The 18898-nt window shown below is 41.6% G+C and overlaps 1 protein-coding gene across 2 annotated transcripts in view; it reads right to left on the reverse strand.

The window, feature by feature from the left end:
- Window positions 1–18898, reverse strand: part of LOC117355220 (arf-GAP with dual PH domain-containing protein 1-like) — a 113879-nt gene that overhangs the window by 44450 nt on the left and 50531 nt on the right. For both annotated transcript variants that reach the window (XM_033933445.1, XM_033933446.1), the window contains exons 4-6: window positions 18044–18126; window positions 3118–3230; window positions 1807–1953 (exon numbers count right to left, since the gene is read on the reverse strand). In XM_033933445.1, coding sequence (XP_033789336.1) covers window positions 1807–1953; window positions 3118–3230; window positions 18044–18126 — 343 coding nt within the window. The remainder of the gene's footprint in view (window positions 1–1806; window positions 1954–3117; window positions 3231–18043; window positions 18127–18898) is intronic.

The following is an 18898-nucleotide window of genomic DNA, read 5'->3' on the forward strand; positions in this document are numbered from 1 at the left end:
CTTAGCTGATCATTATATGTTGATATCTATTGATTTTTCCTTCTCTATTGTTCATCATTGATCTTTATGATTATATTTTGTTAACCGGTTCGAGTCCCCTAGGGGAATGATCCAGTATATGAGATCAAAGATTAGATTAGATTATCTTATCCCAGGAATAAGCAATTGATTTTCCCCACCATTCTAATAATGGTTTACAATCTTTTCTTTTAAAGAACGTGACCAAATTTTTTTTTTTTTTAATCCTGCTAAGCTAACTGCTTTAGCCACATTCTCTGTCAAAGAATTCCAGAGTTTAATTACACTTAACCCTCCATTGTCCTAGGCAAAACTTAGATTGTGATCTGCACATAACAAACTGCTTTAGTTGTACCACTTCTCCCTCCGTATTCGCGGTTTCTGCACTCGCAGTTTCGCTTATTTGTGATTTTTCGGATGCTGAATTCGCCCCCAAAAATTACATCATGAGTAAAGTTACTTAAAATCTTTCACCCTCAAAATCGCTGCTTCCCAGCAACTCCAACACAGGCAGACACCCAGGTCAGTCACTGTGGATAGCGGGTTCAAGCCATCCCCTCGCCCCCCCCCCCCCCCCCCCCCCCCCGCACACAAGGACCCGCCTCGCGCGCTCTGTGCCACGTTCTGAGAACAGCTGAAAATGACAAGCAAAAGGTAAAGGAAGCAGTACGGTGAACCCCCCTCTCTGCAGAGAGCAACGCAGAAGCAGAAATATCCCAACCATGTCCTCCACTCCCACCTGCCTATGCAATACCTGAGGATCAATGTCTCCTACCTGGTAAATTTTCACATCTTTGAATATTTCTTCTGGAGCTTTCATCGCTTCCTGATCATCCCTCATCCTTTCAGTCTTGGGGTGGGGGGGTTTAGTTATGTTTTTTGCTGCGCTAACAAACCTTGCTCCCCCTCCCTTTTTTGATCCGAGTAATTCTATATTGGGGAGTGGGAGGAGATCGAAGAGTCCTCCCATAATAAAAGAAATCAGGAGTAGGGAAAAGGCGCCTTTGGCACACAGGGAGAGAAGTGAAAATGGCAGAGTCTTTTAGGCATGTGAAACAAGGGGTTTCATGCTATACCATGTAGGTTAATCTTGAAAGTAGCTGGTAGAAGAGAATTATTTCCTGCACAGTTGTATGCCTACTTTGGAATTCTGTAATAACAAGATCGTTCGTGCTTACTTTTAACACGTTGGTTAACCTAACTAACCCTTTGAAAGATAACTTCCCGTATAGTTCTGGTTTCATTTTCAAGTTGCCTTGTACATTTAAGAGGAAAGGATATATGAAAATAGGGCTTGGGAATGGGTGCATCATCATTCTCCTCGGACGTACAAGCTTTTCTCCCCCTCCCACCACCACAAATAGTAATAATAGTGGCTTTTTTCAAAAAACTGCGAATAACAGTTGAAAAGTTATTTGCGGTTTCAATAGTAAAAACGATGGCATTTATACAAAACCGCGAATAACATAAAAAGTTATTTGTGGTTTTTCCGTATTCGCGGCTATGTTCCGCCCGCATCCACTGCGAATACAGAGGGAGAAGTGTATATCAAATCCATGACTCTTTACTCTTGATGCTTTGCACATTGAGTGAAGAAATATTTTTTCCAATTTGTTTTAAATTAGCTACTTAGTAGCTTCATTGTGTATACTTTTCGAAAGAGTAAACGAGTGATTCACCATCTACCCATTCCATGCCATTCAAAATTTTATAACTTCTGTCATATCTCCCCTCAGCTGCCAGTTCTCCAAATTGTGACAGTACCTGGGGTTACTGTTGTGTAGTTACCTTTCCATCTTCATGGTAAACGAATATGTGCCTTGTTTTGTTGTCCTTGAGGTAGGTGAGCTGCAGGCCATTGGGATTTCTAATTTTTTCTGGCTGCAGGGTGGCATTAAGGGTGTTGACTTTTATACACACCTTTGGTTCTTTGGCCTGAAAAGTGAGTGTAAAGAAAGTGTTTAATTACAGTCAAGCACAGCATGGAAGAAAACTTGCAGCTTTAATGGTCTATAGTAGAGCCAGGGCCGGATTTTCCTATAGGCTAACTAGGATTCAGCCTAGGGCCTCAAGATCAAGATGGGCCTACATTCAAATTGTTAGCAAAATTAAAATTACACTATTCTAAAAACAGTGAACACTAAAACACTAAACCGAAAATAAGGAGAAATTCTAGGCATATGACTAATAAACAAACATAAAAATGTATTGGTTAAGATCAACGCGTTTGGCTCATTGGGTCTGTTTGTTTGTATATACTAGATTGCACCAAAGTATAGTTCATACGTTCACTGATTGCTATGGCAAATATTGACGTGCCTTATTCTACTAAGCTCTGGTTTGTTCTTGCATAAATAAAGTGCAGATTGGTGTAGATTGGAACAGATAAACGAACAGACCTATTGATATCCCGACGTTCGGTTATATTCGTGTTACTTCGATAATATGAAACACGTGTTAATGTTATTAGAAAAGATTCTTATTTTAGGATTGCATACACGATCATTTGATTCTCGCCTTTTGAGTTCAGTAGGTTCAATACTTTAGTGAAGTGTTTATAGACTATTGAAAATTTTTTTGTGACAATATCTTCATTTCGCGGAATTCTAAGTAAGTTATTAAAACATATGTTTTAATTTGCATATTTTAAAATGTATATTACGTGCTTTATTTTATATTTTCATGATTATATCATAAATAATATAATCCTAGAGCACGCGTGCGCTGTTGAAATATCGTGAGTCCTGGTGGCGTGAGGTGTGCTTCTGTGTCACTCCTCACAGCGCCTGCGCCAGCGACTCATCAAAATTCAGCAGGGGGTGAAAATGGGAGGTGAAAGGGCCTCATAAGTGGAATAGCCTAGGGCCTCTTTTCATCTAAATCCGGCCCTGAGTAGAGCAGGGAGATGTGGGAAGGAAAGTTTCTTGAACTGAGTGTGTATGGAACAGAAATGTCTGCCTTTTATCAGGATCTCTTGGGACTAACAGAAACAGAAACATCTCTGTTACCCATAGATGTCCCCTCCCGGGCTGGTATACACTGCAGTGCAGTAGGACAGAAGACCCTATGACAAGGTCAGCTTCAAACCAGATCACTCACATCATGCTTTACATAGTACTTCAGAGTCCCGTCCCTCTCCGATAAAACAAACTTGCGGATTAGATATTGCCCGTTATCTCGGCCACGTTTCCAGAGGTTTCCTTCCTTCATTCCTACAACAATATGTTTACATTTCAGAATACATTATTTTATGCTGGAGGTTAGCCTGGTACTGGGTTGCGGGAGAAGCTATCACAGTCAACATATTACTGTTAGATAATTGCTTTACAGTGCTGTTAAATGTTTATACGTGCATTTCTGGGACTTAATCCTATTAATCCTATTACGTGGACTCAATTTGCTCTTCCCAAGTTTACTCATTGATTGTAATTATGCTCATAATTAATCATTGTACTATTGTTTATACCAGTGTCCTGCAAACTTTTTGGCACCAGGGCACACTAAACACAGTGCCGCGGCCAGAAGGCACCCGGACGTATGCAGACGTTTACATGATGACATCACATGCGTATGTGACATCATCACATCGACATCCGCACATCCACAGAGGCCCTGCGTCCGGCCCCTAAACCTGTCCCTTTGCCGGTAGGGGACAGGAGAGGCACCAGCGAGGAGGAGAGTCGTCGGTGCCAGCTGACAGCTTACAGGATGTGCCTCTTACTATGAGAGGCACATCCTATAAGCAGTCAGCTGACATCTCTGCTCCTTGCCGGCATCTCGCTGCACACTTGGAATCTGCCACGGCACACGGATTGCGATACACTGATTAATGCAGTTTATGTGAGGCTGTACATTGCATTGGGCAAATCTCTTCAAAAAGTTGGTTAATAAATTACAATAAATAAATGAAATCATTGTCCAGTGGTTAAAGGAAAAGCAGCCTGGATTGGTAAGAAAAAGATACTAAGGGCCCCGAAGGCTTGAATTTCCAAACATTCATCAGGCTAACAAGGCTTCACCTCTGCGCAACTGTCGTTGGTGTTCTTTAAGCAGAATTTAATTTTGGTGCATTAAGTCCTGTTTTCTTGGCTAGCGGCTCCAGGTGGATTTGTTTGGCACATATCATGACAGGAATGATTGTTTCTCACTCTCTTAAATTTCCTGTTAGAGCAGGACTGACCTGGAGACTCAGAGGCAATAGCATGCAGGAGACCTGGGTTTGATCTTCTACCCACAGAAGGCCACAGAATAAGAGAAAAACAAAGCATTTTTAACATTTTCCAGGCTGTACATGGATAACTTTTGGCTGGTTGGATTAAAATAGGGAAGAGTAAGAAGCTTCACGCATGACAGAGAAGGTTTAGACTTTAGCCAGATAATGGCAGTATCCAGCAGTTATCTGTTTAAAGTTATCTGAATCAGTCACCCCCCCTCCCCCCGACATAGAAGATCAACAAAATCCTGATAATGATATCCAAATATCTGTATTTAGTGGCATTGACTTATGCAAATATTTTTTTCAAACTTCGGGTTAAAGGTAACTGGATAAGTTATCAGATTATGTTTAAACAGATAAGAGGCAAAGCACAGTTACTTATCGTAACAGGTGTTATCCTGGGACAGCAGGCAAATATCCTCACATGTGGGTGACGACATCCACGGAGCCCCGGCATTGACAGTGAACAGTTTAGAATCACTTTAAGCTTTAGCAAGCTTTTAGATTGCCCGCCAGCCCTAAAGATCGTCAGTTCTATGCCCAAGCAAAGAAGCCCAACTAGGGAGGTGGGCGGGTTGTGAGAATATCTGCCTACTGTCCCAGGATAACACCTGTTACGGTAAGTAACTGTGTTTTATCCTTAGACAAGCATGCAGCATGTTCTCACAAATGGAACTCCCTAGCTCGAAGAAAAGGGATGGAGGGAGAGTTGGGTTCCAAGAACTCAGAAAAATATGAGTTTCCTCACAAAATCGAGACCCAATGTCGTATATGAGAGCGTGGAGGAAAGGGAAGGAACATAAGGGGAAAAAAATGAATAGGGGAATTCCATGCTCTGCGCAAGATAAAAGGAGAATTCCCAGAAACTGTATACGTACGGAGGCTGAAAAAATAAGAAAAAGACCTCCTAGAGGCAGGTGAATCTAAACATTGGCGATGGAGATGCTAAAAAGATTCAAGAATCATATAAGAAAAGACTACTGGTAAATGCACCCATATGGAGAAGGAGACCAAATGAGCAATTGACACCAGTCAAGTCCCAGAATAGATACAAATGAAAAAGGGAACGGACTTTCATAAGTAACGAAAGCATGATTCACATTTAAAGAATAGCTGTAGAGGCCAAAAAGGATGACTCATCCTAGAAAGGAAGAAAAGCTGATGTCATGAAGTATAAACTAGAACGGCATAGTGGCTTACTGCGGAGAAAAGAACCTCCTGATAATAATATTCTAAGCATTATATATATATATATATATATATTTATTTATTTATTTATTATCTCACGAAAGGATTGTAATAAGCCTTAAATGAAAAATCAGCAGAGAATAGAAAGGGGAAGCATATGACACAAGCAATATACTACTAAACATAAAATCCTCACAGAGATTTAAAAAGGAAAGAGTAAACAGAATTGTTTAAGATCCTTGTAGAAACAAAAAGTTGGTGAAATATTTGTTTTTTGTGGATTAAAAAAAAAAAAAGACTCCTTATGTACTGAAAAAGAGGATCTTAGTAAGGTTAGAGTGCTACTAAGGTGCCCATGAAAGCATATTTCTAGAAGGAAAGTAGTGGAACCTTCAAACTACTGACCCTTGTGAAAGGCACGTTAGAAACTGGGGAATCAAAAAATATATAATTTTACCCCTGTGAAATAAGGAACGGAGAACAAGCCATGATAGATGTGGCCCCGAGTAGTAAATAAGTGCCACATGTAAACATGTGTACCCTGAAGATGAACAGGAAAAACAAAGTAATAACCCCTTGTCAGTGAACTCCTGTACCCTCATACTTTGGAATAGAAGAGGGACATGGGTAATTGAGGTTAGCCGCATGGTACCCAAAAATCAAAGAAATTACTTCTGAGCCAGTGGTACCAACTGAAGCAGAGAGTTGATAGTAAGTTAAATCAACAAAAAGAGGCAAAGTTCCTGGAGAGTTGAGGTGCTGAAATGAATGTTCCTGGAAAGCAATAGATGTGCTCCACGGAAAGTGGTCATAAGTAGCAAAATACACTAGAGGAACAGGGCAACCAGCAGAAAAACCTCAGTGTTGCACAGAGAAGTACGCAATGGAAAGTGACCAGAAACATCAATCACTGAAGAGATTGTTGAAGTGGTGAATTGAACTGATCTTTTCGGATAAGAGGTCAAAGGCTGGAGACCACTGAGATGCCAGAGATCACTGAAGAACTGAGGCAACTGGGATAACATGGATTGAGGATGGCATGTGACCTATGCATAAGCGTAATCCCAGAGGGCCAGCTATAAAGCAGTGTAGTTTCAGAACAAGGTTTAATGTATGAATTCAAGAAACAGAAACCAGAAAACTAAGATATTTCCTACAGAAATATAGAAGTATAATGGTAAAAAGAAGTTGACAGACCAACCACTCTGCTCTCCTGCAGCAGCCCAAAACCTTTCTGTTTCAGGGAAAGGCAAGAGGAAAAGTAACACTGCTAGACCAGTAGAAAAATGGTTATAGCAAAAGAATACATAAGGTCATCAACTAAGACAAATTGTGTGAATTTTTTTTTTTTTAGTCAGATGGTGGATCAAGATTACAGGCTTTCATTACCACCATGGAGGAGTTTTTAATCTTCTCATGAGGAATATTCTTACAAAGATGTGAGTGTAGTAAGTTAGTAAAAAAGAATATACTCTCAATAAAAGAGGTAACACAGAAGTGACCTGGTAGTCTAGAGCAGTGATTCCCAACCCTGTCCTGGAGGAACACCAGGCCAATCGGGTTTTCAGGCTAGCCCTAATGAATATGCATGAGAGAGATTTGCATATGATGGAAGTGATAGGCATGCAAATTTGCTTCATGCATATTCATTAGGGCTAGCCTGAAAACCCAATTGGCCTGGTGTTCCTCCAGGACAGGGTTGGGAACCACTGGTCTAGAGGTCACAACATGTAAAGCAGATTAACATGATCCTTGCATACTGCAGAAAAGTAGAACAGGTAGAACAGTAACACAGAGAATGAAGATCGATACAAGACCCAAGGACCTGAGAGAAAGGTACAGCTTGATTTCAATATTGGAACCACTTCCATTGGAACTAAGACATGCTATAAAAACATGTATACACTAAATGCATCTGAGCATATCCATTTGCTCTGTCCAGAGAGTAAACTGAAAATATGAATGTGACCTGTATAGCATTCTGAGCAGGAACAGGTCTAGAATTACAATCGTGGAGGGACATAATTAAAAAATACTTCTAAGTCCGATTTGGGCCTAAGTTGCTAGTCACCCAAAGTCGGACATGTCCATAGTCAATTCTCAAAAAATACATCCAAAATATTTTTTTGACGAGAATCGTCTAGTTGTACGTCCAGCCATTTGATGGTCCAGACCGCTAAGTCATCTATCTTTATACCCCATTCTCATCCAAAAATTTGTCCACGTCAAAAACAACTAGAACAAGACCTTTTGGATGTGGGAGGGGTCAGCAATGTGATGGACTGGACACCCAGATATGGCAACAGAGTAGTGGGGCACCTTATAGGGCACTGCTGCGAGCTTCACAAAAAGGATGCCACATAAATATCTCACCACAACTCCCTTATAGCTCATGGTGAGCCTCCCAAAACACCCCAAAACCTCCTATACCCATCTGTCTACCATCCCAATAGCCCTTATGGCTGCAGGTGTCACCTTTATGGCAGTACAATAGGGTTTTGGGGTGTTTCACCATGAATGCAGTGGTTAGAGTAGCTTATGGGCCTGGGTCTTCCTCTCTATGGTTCACTAGCCCATCCCCAAGACTACATAAGACACCTCTGTGCAGCCCATTTTGATTATCGGCACTTGGGCGACCTGTCTTTAAGGTCGTCCAAATGACGATTTGGGCAGGATTTTAGATGTATTTCTGTTTTGATTATAGGCCCCTTAATGTAGTAGGATTTTGGAAGTGCACACTGATGTTTGAGAGCTCAAGCCTCAAATTTTAGATCATAGACATGAATTCTTTGGTCCAGAGACTCGGTTTGAGATAAAGTAGAGGGAAAATGAAAAAAAAAAAAAAAATCCTAAAAAGGATGTAATGGCCTCCTCCTCCTCTACAGCCACTCCCAAACCTCCAGGTCCTTTAGAATAAGAAAGGTTATGGAGTAAAGGGTGTTGAGGATAATATCCATTAACAATAGGAGAAACACATGTAGAGAAAATACTTGAAAGTAATTGTATGAGCCTCCTGGAAAGTACTGTATGAACTTTAATGGTACAGTGGAAGGCGCATATCAGTAAAAGTAACCTGGTTGATCCTGCTTAGAAAATAAAGCAGAAAACTATTCTGCTGCAATGATTAATAAAAAGAATGTTCATTGTTAGCTCCAAAGCACAGGAGAAAAGCCTTGGCTGTCTTCGTAGTTTGGCATAAGAAAAGAATCTAACTTAATAGGCTCTACACCCTTTTTAGATTCCACCACTTATCTTTGCATGTTTGTATCCAGACAACAGAAAAGACCACCTTACAGGCTCTACACCATGGTGGCATCATGAAGCAGTATGGAAAGACAGTTTCAATGTAGAGCAATGCTAGTTAAGCATGTTGAAAGGATAACCCAGAAAATCATTCAAGGACCATTTGGTTTTGTATTGTCTAAAAACATGGTGAAGAATCTAACCTGACAGCCTCTACACCCATGTGAGGTTCCTCCACTAGTCTCTGCGAGTATGAGTCCAGACCATTCAATTTAAAAGACGTAACGCCTGAAATCTTGTGGCATAGTAATGTATTTAACTTGGAGTGGGGCCCATTGGCATCTTTTATTGCTTCTATAATAATAATAATAATAATTTTATTCTTGTATACCGCCATACCCATAAAGTTCTAGGCGGTTCACATCCATTAATTAAGGTCCATGATAACACACGGATTTACAAATTTTTGACAAAGTTATAGGCAATGAAGTGGGGGGGGGGGAACTCTATGAAGAGATTAGGTAGAGGTAACAGTAATACAGAAGGAAGGGTTGTAAGGTATGATATAGCAAGAGAGAGATAAAATCGGGGGAGGGGGGGAAGAGGGAAAGCCGAAGGAGCGGGGTAGTGTGGGAAAGGGGAGAAAATAGAGGGCAAGGGGGATTAAAAGGCCTGTTCACGGAAAAGGTGCGTTTTGAGAAGTTTTCTGAAACTAAGGTAAGAGGGGGCCTCGAGTATCATTTGGGCAAGCCAAGGGTTCAGCTTGGCCGCCTGGTAAGCAAAGGTTTTGTCGAGAAATCTTTTGAAATGACATAATTTTAGGTATGGGAAGACAAACAGCTGTTTGAAATCTGCGGGATTTCTTGTTGGTGAGGTTCAGAGTGAAATGATGATTGAGGTATCTAGGTAATAGGCCAAAAACAGTTTTGTAGCAGAAGCAGGCGAATTTGAATAGGACTCTGGATTTGAAAGGGAGCCAATGCAGTTGGTGGTAGAAGGTTGTGATGTGGTCCCATTTGTTCAGGCCGAATATGAGGCGGATGGCAGTGTTCTGGATCAATTTTAGTCTCCTAAGGGTTTTCTTTGTGGAGCTCAGATAAATGACATTGCAATAGTCTAGTACGCTCAGAACAGAGGACTATACCAGAAGGCGGAAAGAGGAGTCGTCAAAGTATTTTTTTATGGTGCGCAGTTTCCAGAGCACCGAGAAGCATTTCTTGACAGTAAGATCGGTGTGATTTTCTAGGGATAGATGTTTGTCTAGAGTGACTCCCAGTATTTTTAATGTTTGTTCAAGGGGGAAGACCAAACCTTTCACTTGGATTGTGGAGACTTTGATTTTTTCATTGGGGGAGGCTAGGAAGAATTTTGTTTTGTCCGGGTTTAGTTTTAATCTGTAGGATTGCATCCAGAGTTCTATCTGATTAAGTATGCTTGTGATTTAGGCTAGTAGATCTGGGGAGAAGGCGGTGAGTGGGATGACTATTGTGATGTCATCTGCGTAGATGAAGGATTTGAGTTTGAGGTTTTGAAGGAGGTTACCCAGGGAGGCAAGGTAGATATTAAATAGTGTGGGAGACAGGGGGGAGCCCTGCGGCACCCCGCAGGAGTTAACCCAGCTAGATGAGGAGGAATCGTTTTTGCGAACTCTGTTGGATCTGTTTCGTAGGAATCCATGAAACCAGCTGAAGACCTGGTCGGAGATGCCAATGTGGGTCAGGCATTCTAGGAGAATGTTGTGGTCTACTAGGTCGAACGCACTGCTCAGATCGAGTTGAAGGATCAAGGCGCTGGAGCCCAGGCTAAGAGGGTGTGCAAGTAGTCAAATAAGGCTGCAATAATGGTTTCAGTGCTGTGGTCTGTTCGAAAGCCCGATTGATTGTCACATAGTATGTTGAATTTATCCAGATATGCGGTGAGTTCAGCATTTACTATCCCTTCAGCTATTTTGGTGAATAGAGGGATGCTAGCGATAGGTCTGTAATTAGAAGGGGCGTTTGGGGGTTCTTTCATGTTTTTTATGATTGGGGTTAACATAATATGGCCTTGCTCAGGTGGAAAGTATCCTGAGGAAAGTAGAAAGTTCACCCAGGATAACATGTTGGCTTTGAAATGGATGGGTGCAGTTTTCATGACATTTGGAGGGCAGGTGTCTAGTTTGCAAAAGGAGTTAGAATATTTGTTGTAGAATTTATTGAAGGTTTCCCAGTCCAGTGTTTTGAATTAGTTCCAGTATAGATCTGCTCTGGACCCTTGGTCTGGTTTGTATATGTCGGTATCAGTAAGAATGGGGAAAAGCTCAAGGGGATTAGTCAAGACAGGTAAAGTAGATCTTAGTTTTTGAGTCTTGGAGATGAAGAAATCAGCTAAGGTGTTTGCGGTTAATGTGGAATCTTCGTGGTTGTTGGTGAGTGTCTCGATGTAGTATAGGTCATTAACTAGCTTAAACAGATTGCTACTGTTATTTGTAAAGTCACCAATTTTGTGTGAATAGAATTTTTTACGTTTTTCTTTGGTCAGGTTTTTATAGATTTTTAGTTTGAGTCTCTGTGTTCCTGGGATTCGGATTTTCGCCATACTCTTTCCGATTTTCTAAGGTCCCTCTTCATCTGTAATAGCTCTGCATCAAACCATCCCTCCTGCTTTGTGGTTCTGATTTGGCGGGTTTTTATGGGGGCTATTTCGTTTAAAATGTTTGTGCTGTCGTTGATCCAGTCTGTCATAAGTTGTTCTGTTTCTTCGCTAAGTTTTGTGTTCTTTTCGTAGCGGGCCCAGAATTCCTCTGGGTCTATCTTTCCCCTGGTGGTGAGGGTTTTGATGTTTCTTGTTTTGCCATTTTTTGAGGGTTTTTGTTGGCAGACAATGGAAAAGTCACAGAGTCTGTGATCAGACCAAAGGGAGTCTGACCAATTGGCATGTGTCCAATTAAATTTTGGGCTGGACAGGACTTTGGAGGAGAAGGTCACCAAGTCTAGTTGATGACCTCTTTGATGAGTTTTGATTGGGGGGGGTTTGAAGAAGCCTAGTTGGGTGATGAGTGACCAGAAATCCGATACTTCTGGTTGATCTAGCTGCTCTAGGTGGATGTTGATGTCCCCACATAGAAGGTTGTATGGGCTTGTTAAGGAAGGCTTCCGCGAAGTCGTCTTTGGCTAGGTTCCATTTTTTTGGTGGGATGTAGACTAGAGTGATAGTTAGGGAGGCGGACAGGGATTTGGAATTGAGAGAGCAGGATAGTATTTCAGAGTTAGGGGAGGACTTGGTGTTTAGTAAAGAGCAATCGAGGTGGTCTCGAAAGATTATAGCTAGACCTCCTCCTCTTCCCCAGGTTCTGGCCAGGGAGAGAATCTTATATCCTGGGGGTAGACAGTCTTTGATTATGATATCCTTGTCAGAGTGCAACCAGGTTTCAGTGAGTAGGACAAAGTCAGGGTTATTTTCGGTCAGCCAGTCTTTGATCAGAATGGCTTTGTTTCTCAGTGATCTAATATTTAGGTAGAAACCTAGTAGGTTCTGTTGGTTGGAGTGGGCGACTGGGTAATCGTGAGAGTAGGCTAATTTTTTTAGCGACCTAGGTTTTTTTGGGTAGAGCTTGTAAGGGTAGCGGGAGGGTGGAGGATTAGGGGATGAACTGGTATTAGGTTGGTTCTGTGGAGTGTGGGGTGAGACCGAAGGAACTTTTGATTTTACCGAGCGGTATAAGGAGATGTGGACAGGAATGGGGGTTGTGGCATAAGGGTCTGAAGTGCATATTCTAAGGGTGATGAGATAAAGTATAAGCAGAGCTGCACATTGATGGGAGTTAGGCCATGCCATGATTCCGCGCTCAGGGGGAGGGGGGGGGGGAAGGAAGGAGTTGGGAGCACAAAGAGGGATGATTAAGTGGTAAAAGATTGGGAGATTAGAATATATAGCCTTTTTTTTTTTTACAGAATAGTCAGATTACAGCAATGCAGTAAGGTAGGCAAAAAGCATAAATATGCAATAAAGTGAGATAGATAGAGAAGTCCCGAAGCCTCTTCCCTGCAACGGGACGGTCAGGCTAAGTTGGGGCAGCTCCCGGTATCAATGGAGCTGCCCTGAAGTGGTGAAAAACAGGCAGAAGAGCTGCAGGGGGTTTCGGGTGGCGGAGCTGGGCTCCCACGCTGCCCGAAGATCTCCCTCTGCTCCCTCTTTAATTTTTGTCTGATTTCCTTACACATCCAGGGTGGGCATGTATTACTACTTTAAATAAGAGTGGGTTATTGGAAGGATAATTGTATTTATATTATTGATTAAGTAAAGGGGGTGGGGGGAAAGATTACTTTCGAATATTTGTAAGTTCAAAGTGCTTTTCTTGATTTGTTATACATTCAGATTTATATGTATTGCACTGTTACTACTTGAAAATCAACAAATATTTATAATAATAAAAAAAAAAAGACGTAACGCCTCTTTTTCCAAATACTGCACCCTCTTTCCAAAGCGTGCACACTCAACGACTTTCCTCCTAAGATAAGAAATAAACAACATAAAAATCTCAATCTAAATGAACATTTCTGGAGACGACAAGAGAAAAAAATACAAAATAAAAATCCCTAGTGTGATGCTGAACGAGGAGGTGAATCACTGCTCTTTGATTACAGAACACGAAATCTAAACTTTGTAGAATTGTGGTTAAAATTGCAACAGTGCACCACATTTTTTAGTATATTGTTGTTATATTGATTTTATATTTTTGTTCAATTTTAGATTATAGTCTTTTTACAAAGCTGCAGTAGTGAGTCCCGTAGGAACTGAATGGGTTGTGTCATGTTTGCCATGCAGGAATTGCTATCGCAGTTCTGTAAAAGGGGTCCTCTACGTTTCACATATAGTAAAAGTGTTTCCAGTCTTGACTGTACATCAGATATTTATCTTACTCTGTGGTGCTTTATTTACATATTAAAATTTATGTATTAACTGTCTCTATGAAGAGATTCACCCAAGACAGTGTACAGCAAGTTTACCTCTTTTGTTCTTGAAGAAGGGATTTATAAGCTACCCTCCCTATCTCTAACCTTATTTTAATGACTAATTGTCTTTGTAAATACTTCTATGATTTTGGTTTCAAATATATCTCTATTTGGTTGGTTATGCTTTCTGCAGGTGCCTCAGATTGGCTAGTATATTCGCAGATACTCTGACTAGAGAATTACACGGGAGAGATTTTTTCCCATCCCCACAGGAACTCATTTTCCCGTCCCTTCATCCCCACAGGAACTCATTTTCCCGTCCCTTCCCTACGAGTTCTTTTCCTGTCCCTGCCCCTGCCCCATTTCTGCAAGCTCCATCCTCATCTGCACAAGCCTCAAACACTTTGAAATCATAAGTGTCTGAGGCTTGTGCAGTTAAAACAGAACTTAAAGGAATGGGACAGCGACAAAACTTGTGGGGACGGGATGGAGAAATTGAGTTCCTGCGGGGATGGGGAAAAATTTGCCCCGTGCCATTCTCTAACTGATGTGAAATATACTATTTAATGGGGTGTCAGAAAGACCTTTTGAAGTAAACGATACCTCAAAAAATTCTTAAGATCTTCATTCATCCCCTATGGCTTTGTAAGTAGTCAATTAGATAATTATTCACTCATAATAAATTGTATAGAAAAGATGATAACTTAACTTTTTTCATTTTTTTCTTTTTTTCTTTTTTTCTTTTTCTATTAATTATATTGCACAGCTTTCTCTAGCGGTCAGCATAAATCGCTCCCCTGCCGACGCGTTTCGCCTATCTTTGTCAAGGCATGGGGTCTGAATCATTAAATGCTCCTAACTATTATGTTCAGCGGCTTCTGAGTAACTAAGTAATTCTCTAACTGAAACAGACAGACAAAACACATGCACACAAAAAAAACATAAAATGGAGCAGAAGGGAATCCAATCTCTGTGCAGTGATGGCACCCAAGGATATATTTAGGGTCCATGGTTGCAGGAAGAGTTCCAGAAGAATCTGAGGTGAACACCTCCCAGCCAGGGACAATTACTGCAATGATTGAAGCACAGAGAGTTTGGGGGGCATAAAGAATGGAAACAAATTTCCAAGTAGTTGTGCATGAAGGATCATAGTGTCATAACCCTGTGCAAGCTGCTTTCAATTAGCCTAAAAGATCCACAGAAGCAGAAGGAAACTGATAGTACTGGTAAAAAATCTTTGGTCTCAGTGCAGCCTCATTCATGGTCAAATGCAGTACGAGTGCCCCCTAGTGACCAAAGTGATTTCTGCATGGGCACTATAGTCATTGAGCGCTTGCTAGCCTTCTTGATATTCCCTCTTCTCACAAAATCCGCCTTGACGAATATAGAAATTCACTCTTCTGTATTAGAGGGCCTCAATGGTGGAACTTGCTTCCAGAGCAAATTTGAATGATAACTGACTTCAAACTGAAAACACTTTTGTTTAAAGCTGCATACCACTCTTGGTGAACTGAAGAGCAGCAATGTAATAATCAGTGTCACAAGAAACAGCATTTGATGATTTTTGAAAAGTATAGTCGCTGTTGTTACGTCTTAACTATGCATGTACAACTGTAATTTGCCGAGAAACTAAATGATAGTGCGGAATAGAAATACGTATGTTAATCTGTAACTCATTCTGAGCTTGTTGAGGAGAACGGGATAGAAAATGAAATTAATAAATAAATAATGCTGTGATAAGGGATTCTCTGATAGTGCATTACATCAGAGTAATCTAAAACTGCCCTGATGGAAAACCAAAGACATTGTGAAGAACATCAAAACATACTTTCTCCATTTATCTTATTTGATTTCTGCCTCTGTAGTAGAGAATGACACGGGGAAAGAATTGATCACCGTTCCCGCCCTGTCCCCGTGAGCTCGTCCCCATCCCATCCCGCAAGCTCGGTTCCTGTCCCCGCTCTGCAAACTGTCAGATCCCATCCGCACAAGCCTCTAATAGTTATGATTTTATACTGAACTTATTTTATTAAAGTTTAAAATGAGACAATATGCTGTATAATTGTTATTTTATAAACACAAATAATACAGAACAAGGATCAACAAAACCCCTGTCTCCCCCTCCCTTTTACAAATATCCCCTCCACTATTGTGAAAACTGAACAAACCAAATTACTACAGAATGCTACATAGAAAAATCAAGGTAACAGAATACTTCAGTCACATATGGCAGGAATAGTGTTAAGGGAGAGCAACTAGGGCAACTGCCCCCTAGTCAGAGAGAGAGAGCCCTAAGCCAGCTGGAAGCTAAAGAAGTACAGCCTGGGCTTTGCGGTCCCCAGTTATGTCTAATACCAGCTCTAGCTGGATACATATTTCAAATCTGAAATATTCTAATCACAAAATATAAAGTAAATTTATTTTTTTCTACCTTTTGTTGTCTGGTAATTTTATTCTTCAAATCACATTGGTCTCAGGCTTTGGTTTTGGGTTCCTTCTGTCTTCATTGTGGCATGGCTGGTTCCTGAAGGTAAAATAGGTATAAGAGGAGCTGGGGAGGAGATGACGAGTCTGACAAGGGCGCAATTTTTTTACCACAGGAGCAAGACTTTTCACCGCTTCCACAGGGTGGTGAAAGGTCTTGTCCCCATTCCTGCGGTAAACCAGTTGCAAATGTCCCCATTACTGCAGATTTACTGCAGTTTACAGTGGTAAACGGTCCCCGTGTCATTCTCTACTCTGTAGAACCTTCTCCCTCCCTGTTTTTCTCCCTATTGTACTCTTGTTCTTCTATCTTTCTCTGTCATTCTACTTGCTTGTTCCTCTCTGGCTGCTGTGGAATAGACTGCATGGAAGACAGTACCCTGCGTGCTTAAGGACTGCTGCAGAACAATAGTTTACTGCCATGGCAGTATACAAATGCTAGAACCTAAAAAATAAAATAGGAGAGTTAGAGTATATAGCACTGAATGATAAAGTTGATATAATAGGCATCTCAGAGACCTGGTGGAAGGAGGACAATCAATGGGACACTGTGTTAACTGGGTACAAATTATATCACAAGGATAGAGTAGATCAAATTGGAGGAGGGGTTACGCTATATGTTAAAGAGGGAATTGAATCAAATCAAATAAACATTATGCATGACATAGATAGCAGTGTGGAATCCATATGTGTGAAGGGAAAGAATATAAACATAGAAACATAGAAACATAGAAAGATGACGGCAGAAAAGGGCTATAGCCCATCAAGTCTGCCCACTCCACTGTCCCACCCCATTAAGTCAGAGTGCTGCTCGACCCACGTAGAGATCCCACGTGGATGTCCCATTTAGTCTTAAAGTCGAGCACGCTAGTGGCCTTGATCACCTGCACCGGTAGTTTGTTCCAGTGATCCACCACCCTTTCTGTAAAGAAATACTTCCTGGTGTCACCACCAAATCTCCCTCCTCTGAGTTTGAGTGGGTGCCCCCTTGTGACTGAAGGTCCCTTAGGAAAGAATATGTCGTTTTCCACCTCGACACGACCTGTGACGTACTTAAATGTCTCAATCATGTCACCCCTCTCCCTGCGCTCCTCTAGAGAGTAGAGCTGCAACTTGCCCAGTCTTTCCTCGTATGAGAGACCCTTGAGTCCGGAGACCATCCTAGTGGCCATTCGCTGGACCGACTCAGCTCGAAGTACATCTTTACGGTAATGTGGCCTCCAGAATTGCACACAATAGTAGGGTTATACTACCATCCCCCAGGACAAAATGAACAGACAGATGAAGAAATGTTTTCAGAGATCAGCAAAGCTGGAGAATTAGGCAACAGTATCATAATGGATGATTTCAATTACCCCAACATTGATTGGTTAAATGTTACTTCGGGGAATGCTAGGCAGGTAAAATTCCTATACAGCTTTTTGGAGCAACTGGTCCAGGAACTGACAAGAGGAGGAGCTATTTTAGATTTGGTCCTTAGTGGAGTGCAAGGCATAGTACAGGAGTTAGCTGTGTTGGTCCGCTGAGAAACTGATCACATAGCTTGATCAAATTTGAGCTGACACCTGGAGTGACATCGCAAAAGAAATCTACTATAGAGACATTTAATTTTCGATAGGGTGACTATGATAAAATGAGGAAAATAGTTAAAAAGAAGCAAAAAGGATAAGTTGCAAAGGTTAGGACAGTAAACTAGGCACATTCACCTCTTCCTCCTGCCCACCAAGCAGAGAACTGATTCTTGCTTGCACTTTTCCTAGCCTGTGGCTATGGATTTTGAAAGGTTACCCTACTTTGTTCACAGCTCATCCTGAAGTCAGCTTCCTGTTTACCATTGCCCTGCTGGTGGGGATCAGGACTCTGAGGTGTAGATTGCCTCCACACCATTGCGCCAGCCTTGCTTCAAGGACATTTGCAGAGCTGTTACCCCCAGCAGCTCTGATTTTAATCCTGTTCTTACCATTGAAAAAAGGTGACTGTTTTCCTGGCTCCTTGAACTCCCTTCGTTCATACTTTGCCCGTATCCACTGCTCCCTTAGAACCCTGTGAGACACAGTGACACCAGGCTAAGATATATACTGGTAAAGATATGCAGCAGATGTTCAAAACTGGGTGCTAAAGCACATAATGCAGAAGCCCATAGTAAAGCAATGCTCAGAAGAAATTCTGTACAAATGATATACATATGTAATTTGTGCTAGCAAACTGAAAGTAGGGGGAGGATTGTGCCTGGCATATGCACACATGCGCATGTCTAGACAAAAACCAATTAAAAAACAAGTGCAAGAACACATGGGCGCTGTCCTTCTGCACCTGTAAAATAAATATGAACCTTTCAAAAATTGTTTACACTTGAATTTTTGAAGGCTGATATTTAAGCACAGAACAGGCACTGATGTGAAGGGTTACCAGACATCCGGTAAAACCTGGACATGTCAATGGACTTTCCAAAACCTGCAGTTTGTCCGGGATTTGGAAAGCCCTGAGCTCCAGGCATGTGTAGAGGGCCTTCAACAAGCATACTTCAACAAGCATCTGCACATGCTGCAGGCACTCCAGGCACAGCCTGGAGGTCAGGAAAAAAGAGACAAGGCTTTTTGGGGGTGGGGCTAGAGGCAGAATGGGTTGGGGCTGGAGGCGGAATAGGGCAGGTACTTTTCCCTGTCCCCCCCCCACCTACCTCTGGCTTCGCTGAAATTTAATCTTTAGGCCAGCCAACTGCAGCAGTTAGGTGAGCCTGCTGCTGTCAGCCTGCCCCAGAAGCCCTCTCTGGAGCAAGGATAAATTAGGTCCTTACCTGCTAATTTTCTTTCTT

This window comes from Geotrypetes seraphini, chromosome 2 (assembly GCF_902459505.1).
Source record: "Geotrypetes seraphini chromosome 2, aGeoSer1.1, whole genome shotgun sequence".
NCBI classification, from domain to species: domain Eukaryota; kingdom Metazoa; phylum Chordata; class Amphibia; order Gymnophiona; family Dermophiidae; genus Geotrypetes; species Geotrypetes seraphini.